The 12913-nt window shown below is 39.3% G+C and overlaps 1 protein-coding gene across 1 annotated transcript; it reads right to left on the reverse strand.

The window, feature by feature from the left end:
- Window positions 1-1416: 1416 nt before the first annotated feature.
- ACTR6 (actin related protein 6) lies at window positions 1417-9785 on the reverse strand. The gene is made up of 11 exons (XM_059846715.1): window positions 9561-9785; window positions 8851-8968; window positions 7586-7654; window positions 6135-6258; window positions 5224-5359; window positions 5077-5133; window positions 4304-4402; window positions 4061-4139; window positions 3198-3369; window positions 2491-2629; window positions 1417-1724 (listed from the first exon to the last, which is right to left on the reverse strand). Exons 1-11 carry the CDS (start codon window positions 9626-9628, stop codon window positions 1595-1597), a joined length of 1191 nt encoding a protein of 396 aa, XP_059702698.1. The 5' UTR covers window positions 9629-9785; the 3' UTR covers window positions 1417-1594.
- Between the last annotated feature and the right edge of the window lie 3128 nt (window positions 9786-12913).

The following is a 12913-nucleotide window of genomic DNA, read 5'->3' on the forward strand; positions in this document are numbered from 1 at the left end:
GTTTATGATTTCTAGCATAGAGCTATCAAATTAATTGCCAGTATGAATTTGTTTGAAGTAGAGAATATAAAGAGTGAAGAGTTTAGCTGAGGTACTTTTCAGTACAGTCTTATCAAAGCACAAGTGGTGCCACCTTCAAAGGAGGCTTGCTTCTATTCACAGAGCATTCGTGTTTGCTCCTACAAAAAGTTCATTAGTGCTTTCATGAGAACATGTATGTTTCTTTAAGTCCCAGCTAAAGTATACTGACACTTTCATAAAGCACTTAGTTAAAAAACTAGAGCTTGGACACAAGGGCTTTTCCATGTGGCTGTCAAAGTGGCAGTGTACAAACTTACTCATGTCCTAACAAAGTCATACAATGTGTCCGACAAGTGCTGGTCTCATGCCTTCATACCTAGCTGCCTCCTGTGGGGATCAGTAGCTGCTAACAGCAGGAGGAACATACCCCTTTCATTCCTTTCAGCAGGTTACACTAGAGGAAAGCAACCCTGAGCTTGTTCCAAAGTAAAAAAAGCCACATTCAAGAAGATCATCTCCCACTTTCTGAAGCACTGGCTGCTCTTTGATGCTGCCTTTATGCCAGGTAGCCAGGAAAGTGCACTGTGTAGGAATAATTACTGGCTTTATGTTAGGATAGACAAGAGAGGGAATATGAAACACAACAGGATACTCCAGTGTCCATTTTCCACCCTGAGTGCCTCTGTCTTGGTACACAAGCAGGCCAGGTGAGGCACCCCCATATCCCAGCCTTCTGGTTCTTAGGCCAGGCTCTTCCTCTCCTGCATGCCATGCCGCACAAATGATGGCAAAGTAAAACAGCTTCTGATGCCAGAAACAAGTTCTGGGGTGTTTGTGTTTATCTAGGATGTGTGGAGAGGACACAGCTGAGTCATCACCCAGGACACAGCTGCAAGCTTTGTTCACCTTTGTGGCACCTTCTTATCAGAAAGATGGGAGTGGAGTGGCAGGAAGCTTATTTGCTCAGGCATTGTTTAAAACAAAAACCAAACAAAAAATTCCACAACCTACTAAATTAAAAACCCTTTAAAAAAAGGAATTGTTCGAATTACTCTTTTCTCAACACCTAAGTATATTGTCAATAGCAGTGGTCACATTTCAAGTATATTTCCCTCATAGCTACTCCAAAAATAAAACTCATGTTTCTTTTCAGGAGAGGCAACATCAGAAGGTTCTTTTGAGATATGTTTAATGCCCTTTTAGTGGAATATGTAAGTTAGAATAATACTCATTTTGGAAAAAAAAAAACCCCAACAAACTTCTCACTATGTATTAGCATCACACCAGTACAAGCACTTGATATTTTTATTGCCTCATGCACTGAGGTGTTCTGCAATAAAAATACAATAAAGCTATCAAAAAAGATACAAACATAATGAAATTGCAACGAACATATTATTTCATAGTATTACACTTGTGAAACTTTATTTCTGAACTCTTAAAATTATTTTTGTCAACCTAATTCAATACAGGAAAGCTAAAACACAATCCTAGCTGATGGAAAAGAGGTTGTAGTTCAAAGAATTCCATTCTAAGTAAATCAATGGAATAACAACACATCCAACTATGCTACCTATATATCAAATTTTTCTTCACAGATATTGTGTCCATGTTCTTCATAGTCTTCTCTAGTTACTATCATGTCTTCAAAATCATCATTTTCAGAAATGAGCTTTCCACCTTCCCAAGAATAAGTGATAGGGCTGGAAAATGAAAGTTATTGTTACTCCTCTATAAATTAATTTAAAATAGAAATACACACTGATGATTTCCAAGACTTTTATTTAGCTGTATCTATTTAAACTACATTTTTGATGGCTAAATCAAGCCCTCCAGCTCTAGAGAAGTTATGAGACAAAGTCTGAAACTTTAGCAGGGCTAGCTGACTTGGTTTTTAATAAAGGGCCTCTTTGAAGGTAGGTGTGAAGAAGGAACCACATGGATATGCTTTGTATTTACTTTGAACAGATAATAATTCTTTAATAGTATTTAAAAATACTCCTTAACAATACTTTTTTAACAGTAGACTTTTTCGGTATATTCAAAATATACTTGTTTTGTCTCCACTCCTTCTGCAAAGAAGGAGTTACCCTTTCCTAACCCCTGAAGTGGTATATTAATGATGACATGGGAGCATTCAGATGCTGAAAATTTTAAGTAAAAGACTAAGTTCTAATCTTACATACTTACAATACAGTCTTATTTATCTGTTTACAGTAAAAAGGCTGACCCTAAAAACACTTCCTTAACTTTACTAGGTAAAGTACAGAGCAAGCAGGTGATCTGGTTTATTTGGTTTGTCTGAAAAAAAACTGATTTAAAACATCCTCTTGCACAGTTTTTGTTCACTTAATATTTAAATTAATGCCCTTACTCAAACTATCTTCTTAATCAGCAAAAGAAACCCTACTTTACTGTTTGTTCTGCTAGAAAGATAAAGCCCCTTCTATTTAGTAGTTTAGGACTTACTTTTCAGGAAGAACAACGGAAACATCATAATCAGTTGGAGTAAGACATCTAACTTCAGAATAAACCCGATCTCTGAAGCCTGGAAAAAGGGTGTTTCCCCCAGTCAGAACTATGTTCTTGAAGAAATGAGGCTGCATTTCTGTAAAATAATTAAGTAAATCTGTAGTTAAGAGATGGAACATACATCTAAAGATTAAAGGTGGTAATATTTCCAATTTTGTTATGAATTTAAACAGAAGTAATAAATAGATGTACAAAAAATTTAAGATCATCTAATCAGCATATCAGTTAAACAGAAATATGAGAAGGTGATCAATCACTCTATGTTCCCCCTGATTTCAGAATTTGGCTTTGATAACTACTGTTTTCTTGTATTTATTAAATTTCACATTCACCAACACAATTCCATCTTTAAAGAGGGATTTTAAGTGACACAGGCTTTTTAAGAGTACATTTATAGCCTAAATGCTGCCATGCTTAACATGGCATCATAAAACCTATGAAAATCTTCTTTGTAATAATAATTACCTATACATAATCTATGAAATGAAAGCCTTAGTATTACTTCTGACAAACTGCACTCAGAAAGTGTATTTGATGCTTAAATACTGACTTTTGGTCAGTTTCACACCAAATGAAACCAAGCCATTTCAACATGCCTCCTTCTCCCACCCCCCTGTCCTTTTCAAAATACTTTCAGGATATACCTTCAGGTAAATTCTGAATAGAATAAACAATGGCTTCAGGAATTCCCATCTCTTGAATACCAATATCCGAAGGATGGAAAAGTATTTCTGGAACTGCAAATCTTTCATTTGTTAGACGAAGTATTTGTTCACCAGTCTTGTATTTTCCGCTTAACACCATCTCTTCCCTTGGCTAAATTAAAGACATGAATAGTACTCACTGCTTAAGAAAAAAAATCACATCCTAGAATATTCAACTGATCTATCTCATGCAGAAGCAGGCAGTGTATGCTGCCATTGTCATTTTATCTATCAGCAACTCTTTTAAGAATAATGCGTACTCCCATATTAAATCTGAAGTGACTTTGCTCTTACCAACTGCAGTTTTGCTCAAAGCAAAATAAAACTGGTATGCATGAGAGTGGCCTTAAAGTATAGGACTGCTTTCAAAACTATGGCTGGCTCAGTAAATGAGATAAAACTGTTAAACTGTCTTCACTGGTATTTCAGGCTCTTCTATAATATGACTTAGAATTTTTAACCATATTTGGGTGTTTAAATGTAATTCAGAGAAACTTTAAAAAAAAAAATCAAAGCAGAGAAAACATTTCATAACTTAATCTTAAAAATTTTTATAATGATATGGATAAGTTATATGACAGAGCACAAACAGAGAAAGTAAAAACTGTTAAATAATAGAACATAAAATGCTATGCTGAAAAAACTGTACTTTGTTGTCGTCCCAACTTACTGAGGAAAAACTTTACCAATTAATGCATAGCAAGAAAGATGTTACAGTACAGGATTAAAAAAAAGGAGTACTTTTAACCTCTCCACTAGACTTGTGCAGAACACAATCGAAAAAACTTCAGAATTATTATTACCTTACAAAATCCTTTTTTAATTGTGCTGAAGTCTGGCAAAACATAATCTACCATTACAGTATTTTCCTCTCCTTTCAATCTGAAAAAGAATGTAAAATTCAACAGAATAGAGAACAAGTTCTAAATTCCAACTATTTTATACTAACAAGACTTCTTTAACTTAACTGGAAAGTTTTCTGATTAGGAGTATAGTTTTCTTTGTACAAACAGATTATTCTACATTTAGTACCATCGCATACATACTTGGCAATGTCCATGTCTTTGTAAAAGTCTTGAGAAACATAACACACGTCTTCTTTCACTTGATTAATTACATGTGTTTCATCCATAACATGCAGCTGCCTGTGAACAACAAAAACCAAAACCACAGAAGTTTGAGAATAATTAAGTGTTCCCTTTCCTGTCCAGTTTTCCTCTGGAACTGAGCAACCATTGTTTTTCAGCCACAGGAAGCTACTGTCTCAATATCTAAACTTCTATTCCATTTACAAAAACATTCCTGGCCTACTGGAGCTTAATATTGTCCTGTTTCACAGTTCAGTAAATACATCAACCTGCATTTGCCCGCTGTCTTGCTAACGAGCACAGCTGTAATCCTGCCAATAGCTCTTTGGTAAAGACCTTTACCTAGATATAGTTCCAAGCTGAAGGATCCCAATGAAAGGTTGATCCTACTGCATTTTATTTGCAGTACTGATACAATCAGTCAGCAAACTGACTGATGATCTACTGAGACACCCCAGAAAATATATAAAGACTTGTGTAATTGTGAACACACAGGTAACCTCAACAACTTCAAAAGCACTGTCACTTTGAAAAATAACAGCCTAATTCTTCAATGTTAATTCACCTTGATCTTAAGGTCAAGATGGTAGCTAGCAGATTATAACAGAACAAAAAATTCCCTTCTCCTTTAAACAGCAATTAATCTAAAATTCACAGAACCTATAAGAATACCCCATAAACTTCTGGCTCGTTTCACACCAAGTTTCAGAGTGAAAATTAGCATGCTTTACCTGTAAGAGATGATCTCCTTTAGATGGTTGGTTAAGAGTTTCCCTCCAACATTAATCCTACAGAAAAAGAGTAACATGAGCAATTTTGTCATTATTAACTTCAGGCACATCAAACAGTTCTTCTAGAAAATATATACTGCAGTATACCTGATGATTGCTTCTTTTTTCTTTTTACTTCTGCAGTAAGGTACAATGTGGGTGAAAGAGTATCCACTATCCACGATGATACAACACAGCTCAGATGGATTATCCCGGAAATACCTGTGTGCACTAAGAGCTCCAGCTGAAATACAAAAAATTGAATTCCATTTTTATATCAACATTTAGAATTCACAGTGATATAAAGGTGAACTTGCTTCATATTTTAAATGCCTTTGACAGACTTTCAAGACTTCAATACATAGTAACACAGCCACTGCATTAATTCATTTTGGCAGTGGATAAAATTAAGTGTTCTATATGTCCCTATTTGATCTTTTTCAGGAATTCCAGTCCATGTTCCACTTCTTCTCAAGTCTAATCACACTGATTGTGCTACAAACTTATCAAACTTATCAAAAGGAGTATCCTGTGTCCAGTTAGCTGTCAGCAGGATGGTATGGTTGTTTACACATTCCCTTTGAGACACAATAAATTTCATAATCGTAATGCTGCGTTTTATTTGCTAACACATAACAAAATCAAACAAAAATACAATCCTACTCCCCTAAAAAAGGAAAGCTATCAAAGACTTCATGCAAAGTTTTGGTAGAATTCTTTAAATGTTATCCTGTTCCAAAATCCATCTGTTATTTCTGTCATCCTTACTCTCCTCAAATTTCCTGTAACTATATACCATGACACTCTTTAGGAAGTAGTAGAAGACTACAGCTGGAATTTGTAAAAGATATAATTTTTAAAATGTTTAATCCACTTTTACTCAAGAGCCAGGAAGCAACTGAAGTAATATTTTTTACTGTGTATATATGTGTGTGTCTGCATGTGTGCTTGCTTATTCATTTGTTTAAAGGGTTAAGCTTCAAAATACATAAATGCAAAATGGAAGGAAACATACTCACCATTTACTCTAAGAACTGCTTGAAATTGATATTCTTCAAATAGAATTTCATTCATAGATTCTTGTATCGAAGTGAAGTTAAAATAAGGTTCGGTAATAATTATACTGGTATCTACAAAATCCACCTATAAAAAACACATTAAGATTGTAATTGCATAAAACATAAACATCAATAATCCCTTACCATCTTTTGCAGCAGTGGAAGATCATGTAAATCTGAAGACATGATTACCACTTGCCATTATCTGTTTGTAGAAGCTAGACTTAGAATTTAGCTTTTTTAAAGGCTTCATGATCAGTGATTCAAGTTTATCTAATTAATGGGTAAAAAACATAATAGAAGGGAACACTTTCATACATATCCTGATTCTGTTCTCATCCCTACAAATTGTAATCCAACATTTTAAAGAGACACCACAAAAGAACACTACAATTTTAATGTAAAATACTTTACACCAATCCTGTGAGCTACAGAAAAATAAGTCTCCTTGACAGCTCAGCACTTGCACCACAGATTACCTGTCTAATAACCAAAGCCCTGTACAGTGAAGAATCAATAATAAAACTCCCAGTGACCTCTACTGAGGCCAGCAAAAGATCCTGGACTTCCCACATTTACCAGTATCTCAAATACTCTTTTACAGAGGACTTAATAGGGTTACTTCAACCATAATGGGATGTGGCCCTAAAAACATTATCAGCTGTATCTCTCTGTAGTCTTCACTTGTGAAGAATTAAAAACAAATTCTCAAAACCATGACAACATTGAATACAGTTCCAAATCTAAAATGAAATTTATGTATCAAAAGCCAGCACTTCATATTTTAAAATATAAAAATGTAAAGAGACTAAGTTAATTTGAGCCATTACTTTCATTCTTAGTACACAGGTATTAGAAAAAACTCAAGAATTTCCAGAGAATGTAACATTTTTAAAGAAAAAAATTAAAAGAAAGTCTTAATACACTTCCTGTGCTAAACCCAGCTTGTGTGATATGAAAAAAATTAAGTATCAGATATTTATATTTTATACATTTAAGTTATTCAGGGGTAGAAAATGGCTAGTCAAAGATGATTACTAAATGTGTATGTATTTTGGCCTACTGACCCAGCTCATCCCTCCATTTTACATTAACTATTTTTTGATCTCTTAACTACACTGTATCTGTCTGTGATTATTTTTTATTAACTTGACCTCTTAATTATGTTGATATTAATTTCTTATGTGAGCTGCACACAGTAACAGTACATTCCTACAAGACTAAAAAATTTAAATATTTTTCAAAATCTACACCAGAATTCAAAAACATTTGCAAAAACTTAAATCCTGTGATTTCTAATTGAAGGCACTTTCAAAGAGAACAGTAAGATCACCCATTCTCCTTAATATTTATTAATTCCATTAGTCAGTATTTAATCTACACAAAATATGTAGTTAAGAAAAGGCTCTTACTTGATACATTTCTTTTCCAAAGAGATAATCCCAAACCTGTCTCTGAACATCCCAGTTCACCAAGTAACCCTGTAGGAATTTAGAAACAAATTTACACTATTAAGGAAAAATAAAATCATACTTTAAAAAAAAAAAAAGTCAACAATTGAGACTGGTAATATAAAAAATCTGAAAGTTAAAATGTCTAAATTTACATTTTTAGGCTAAGGAGTAAATGTTACATAGGATTAACAACAGATGGTTATTGACAATCTGGACAAGGGTGGAGTTCAACAGAAAGGCCTAAGTTGGGTAGGACTGTTGATCTGCTTGAGGGAAGAACAGCTCTGTAAAGATTTCTGGACGAGGTGGATTGATGGACTGAGGACAATCTTATGATGTTCAGCAAGGCCAAGGGTGGGGTCCTGCACTTGGATCACAAAAACCCACGCAGCACTGTTGGCTTGGGGCAGAATGGCTGGGACATTGCCCAGTGGAAAAGGACCTGGGGGTGCTGGTTGGCAGCCACTGAGCAGGAGCCAGCATGTGCCCAGGTGGCCAAGAAGGCCAAGAGTATCCTGGCCTGCATCAGCAATGGTGTGGCCAGCAGGACCAGGACAGGGACTGCCCTCCTGCACTGGGCACTGGTGAGGCCATCCCTTGAATCCTACGTTCAGTTTTGGCTCCTTCCCAACAAGAAAGACATTGAAGGACTGAAGCAAGTCCAGAGAACAGCAACAAAGCTGGTGAGAGGTTCAGAGAACAAATCCTGTGAGGACCAGCCGAGGGAGGCTGTCTAGCCTGGAGAAATGGAGGTTCAAGGGGGACCTTATTGCTCTCTGCAGTGACCTGAAAGGAGGTTGTAGTGACGTGGTGGTTGGTCTCTTCTCCCAGGTAACAAGTGACAGGACCAGAGAGAATGGCCTTAAGTTGCACCAGAGAATTTTAGATTAGAAATATTTTCTCACCAACAGGGCTGTACTACTGGCAGAGGCTGCCCAGGGAACTGGCTGCATCACCATCCCTGGAAGTATTTAGAAGATGTGCAGACGTGGCACTTAGCCACATGGCTAAGTGATGGGCTGCACAGTGCAGGGTTAACTTTTGGACTTGATCTTAAAGGTCTTTTTCAACCTAAACAATTCCGTGACTGTAAACTTTACACTGCTGACTGGTTCTTGTATGATGCTACATATAACCCTGCAGCTGGGACATACAGTATGAAAACTATTCCTTAGAACAGTTTACATTGGGCTTTAATGTTAAACTGGAGATACCTTACTTACTTTCTGAAAGGGAAGAATATAAAAAAGACCAGAGGGATCCTTAATTTCATCCAGTTGATTTGCCGTAAAGGTTTTCAAGCGTGCAGTCTTTGACCTGAATTGACAGTTGGGAATAACGCTGGAAAAGATTGGGAAGTTTCCTTTTAAACATGGTATGAGACACATTCACTTTCTTTATGCCCCTTTCATAAACAGCGTACTTTCAATAATGTGTTTGCTGATGCATTTTGGCTTAAGTCCATTAACTGGAGGTAGTTGTGAAGGAAATCTTTAATTTCTGAGAACTCCAGTGCAGACGAGACACCTTTTGGAAAACCAAATACCACCTCCTACCTCCGCCGCACATTGCTGGCTGCCGCCACCCCCTGCACAGCAAGAAGAGCGCCAGGGGTTCTCCCCCCACCCTGGCCGGCGGGGCACGGTGTGACACGGTGTGACACAGACGGACAGAGTGTGACACGCGGGGCACGGTGTGGCACAGAGGACACGGTGTGACACAGGGGCACCGCACGCAGCGCGCGTCGCAGGGGCGGGGCCGCAGCCGCCGCAGGGGCGGGGCGGGGCCAGGCCGCGCCTCTCCGCGCCGAGCGCAGGCGCGCTGCGGGTCCGCGCTCCGGTGAGCGGCCGAGGGGCGTGGGGCCAGCGGAGAGCGGCGGCGGCGGCGAAGCCGTGAGGGGACGCCCAACGCCCGCCCCATCCCGGCCCCTCACCTGACGTTCGCGTGGCTGTAGCCGATCTTGGCGTTGTAGGCGCCGTTATCCAGCACCAGGGTCGCCATGTTCCCCACGGCGCCACGGCCGCCGCCGTCCCAGTATTGATCCGCCACCGCCGTGGATCTCTACGGTGACCATAGAGCGGAGGAGCAGCGCGCGCGTGGCCGCGGGAAGCGGGAGTGCCGGCAGCGCTCCGCCTCTGCCGCGGGGCGCGCGCCCTGCCGGTGACGCTGGCGGAGCTGCGGGAGCCATTGGCCGGGCGTGACCCGGCAGCGCTCGTCACAGCGGTGGGCGGGGAGGTGGCACGGCGTCACCGCGGACAGCGCCCGGCCCGGACGGACGGTTCCCCGCGGGGGCGGCACCGGCGGCTGGGAACACGGCCGGGGTGGTCAGGGCAAGAGCCCTGTGGCGGTGGTTTAAAGTTACAGACTGCGTCGGGTGACCCTGCCTGCTCGGGATGCTGCGGTGCGGGAGCGCCGCGCCTCGGGATAAAGGTGCTGAGTGACAATCTCAGTGAGAAGTGCCTGGGCTATGTAAGAATGTGACACAGTGGAAAGAGAGACAACTCTAAATTCCACCATCATTATATTTTACTGTTGCAGAATCACAGAATCAATTCGGTTGGAAAAGACTTGAGATCACTGAGTTTAACCTATGACTGAACACGATATAAACTAGAGCATCGCACTAAGTGCCATGCCCAGCCTTTCCTTAAGCACCTTCAGGGACGGTGACTCCACCACCTCCCAGGGCAGTCCATTCTGATGTCTATTCACGATTTCTGGGAAACAAGAAGAAGTTCTGGTGCAGTTTAAAACTAGGTTCTTTCATCCTGTCCCTGGTTGTCTGGGAGAAGAGACCAGCCCCCAGATGGCTACAACCTTCCTTCACGTAGAAAGTCTTTCAAAGCATGCATAATTAACACTTTTATTATAAGTAGTATGGAAAACAGTGCTATTGGAATTCTCTGTTCCTGACCAGTCTTTGTTTTGCTTAAGTCTGTGTAGTATAGCAGCACACACCTCTATAGAATCACAGAACCATAGAACAGCACCAGGTGAAAGGGTGCTGAAAGATCATCTGGTCCAATCTTTTGTAGTAAAGGGAACCATGATGAGATAATCTAACACCCTGTCCAACACCATCTTGAAAACCTGCAATGGGAGCTCCCTGAGGTATGGTTTTTGCAGTGATTGGTTGTTCTCACTGGGCACAAGTTCCCTATATCAAGACAAGAGCTCTCCTGGTACAACTTAACAATTGTTTTTTTTTTCTTCTTGTGAAGAGAGAGCCTCCATCATTGTAGCCACTCTGTAAGTAGCACAATACTGTGACAAGATCCCCCTGAGCTTCTCCAGAAAAAAACTAAGTCCTTCAGTCTTTCTTCAGTGTGTGTTCCTGAGCCTTTGATCACCTTTATGGCCTTAAGTTTGGATGCTCTCCAGCTGTCCACAATTGTTTTTGGAATTGCTGGGAGCAGAGCTGGACACAATACTCCAGGTGTGGCCTGAAAAGCACCAGGCAAGGTGGGATGATCAAGTTTCTGTCCCTGCTAGCAATGCCCCTGTGGATGCCACCCAGGATGTGCTTTGTGCTCCTTGCTGCGGTGGTGCACTGCTAAGTGCAGTTCAGCCTGATGTCCATCCAGACCCCCAGGCCCTTTTCCACAAGGCTCTTTCTGTGCCACACAGCTCAGCCTGCACTGGGCTCTGTGGGTATGTCATCTCAGGTGCAGCACCTTGCTTTTGTCTTGATGATTAATTTTGCTCTATTTAAATGTTTTACTTGCCATCACTAGTTCCTTTGTTGTAATCCAGTAAAACAGAAAGAGAATTACAGTTTTGTATTTGTGTGTAATTGACTTTCCTGAACTTAAAAATAACTGTTACTCTGTATGATGACTCTTCTCCCTAACAAATATAAAATGTCTTTCCACGAGCTGGAATGTTCATTGGAACACATGGCAATCTGCTTTTAGACAAATCCTCTTTATGTGCTTGTGAAGGAAGTGTATCTTAAGGACAGCTTCCTTAATCCTGACTGTAGCAGATACATTATTTGATTCTTGAGAAGAGGTCACAGGAATTATCAAAAGCCTGTTTTTCAAGTTCAGGAGAACTTGAAAAGAATTTTAAAGAACACTGTAGATTGTTTTCCTTCTTTGCCTACTGACAGGTATACTCATAGTAAATTTTGGGTTTGTAATTAAAATCCAAAATACACGAAACATAGAATAGCAACAAATTTATTAGATATTCAGTGTTAAAGAGAAACATAAAATACCACTCTTAAAATTGCATAACTTTTACTTTATCCTTTTACTAATATAAAGTTCTTAGTCTAATTGTTTAGATTCAAAAGTCCTAGTATCTGTTGCTGACTTTTGCCTTGTGAAAATAAAAGTGAAAGCCAGAATTTAGTAAATTTAGTTTCCCTTCTAAGTACTAGCTCCAGCTCTATGAAGCTTTATCTGTTATCATCCAATGACTTGTGTTGGATTTGCAGTTACTTTTGCTTTTTTCCTTTTTTTTCTTTTTTTTTGTTCTAGGATGTAGGACAAGTGCCAGGCTTTTAAGAGTTTACTTAGATTTATATGAAGTGGTTGATATACATAAATATTTCAAATCTCTTCAAACTATAGTTGGTGTGTTTACTGTCACTGCTACTTGAGGATAATTCATAGATATTTATTGATATTTACACATTCACCCATATATTCCAACGGCACTTACGATAAGAGTGTCTGTTGTTGTTGGAGTACGTAACACAGACCAAGTCAGCCACCCAGCAAGGACACATAAATAGGACTTTCAAAAGTCCATGTGGTAGCAAACCTTGTACATTGCCCCTTGCAGAAGTGAGAATTGATATTTTGTGATGTTCTTTGAATAATGGTCTACCAGACTACTTAATCCTTGCACATCTGCATTTGAAGACAGACCATTATCTTCTCCATTACCTATAAGAAGGCATGCCAGATTTCTCATTCTGCAAGTATGATACAAAGCACTCCCTGAAACTTAGCTCAAAATTAGTTTGTTCTCTTACTACATCTCCTACTGCTTTATTTAATAGGAAAAACAATTGTGGTTTTTTTTTTTTTTTTAATTCTGTGACCTTCATGTTTCTGAAGTTGCTTGAGCTCCAGGTGGTTTTGGTTTTTTCCTCTCAACTCCATTCCGGTTTTTACAGTTAAGAAATCCCCATGAACACTTGAAACTGTGAGAGAGTCAAACTCTGCACACCCTCTACAAAGCACAGGTCTGTGGGAACGAGCAGCCTCAGAATGACTGAGTGATGCCAAGTACAGGATTTCCAGGTTGTTTAGAGCATCCAAAGAAAGATTACCT

Source organism: Haemorhous mexicanus, chromosome 5 (assembly GCF_027477595.1).
Source record: "Haemorhous mexicanus isolate bHaeMex1 chromosome 5, bHaeMex1.pri, whole genome shotgun sequence".
In the NCBI taxonomy this organism is placed as follows: domain Eukaryota; kingdom Metazoa; phylum Chordata; class Aves; order Passeriformes; family Fringillidae; genus Haemorhous; species Haemorhous mexicanus.

Coding starts and splice junctions, on each gene's coding strand:
- ACTR6 (XM_059846715.1), bottom strand. CDS start 9,628: ATGGCGACCCTGGTGCTGGATAACGGCGCCTACAACGCCAAGATCGGC. Junction 8,969..9,560: donor TACAGCCACGCGAACGTCAG/GTGAGGGGCCGG, acceptor AATCTTTTCCAG/CGTTATTCCCAACTGTCAAT. Junction 1,725..2,490: donor TCCGTTGTTCTTCCTGAAAA/GTAAGTCCTAAA, acceptor TTCATTTTCCAG/CCCTATCACTTATTCTTGGG.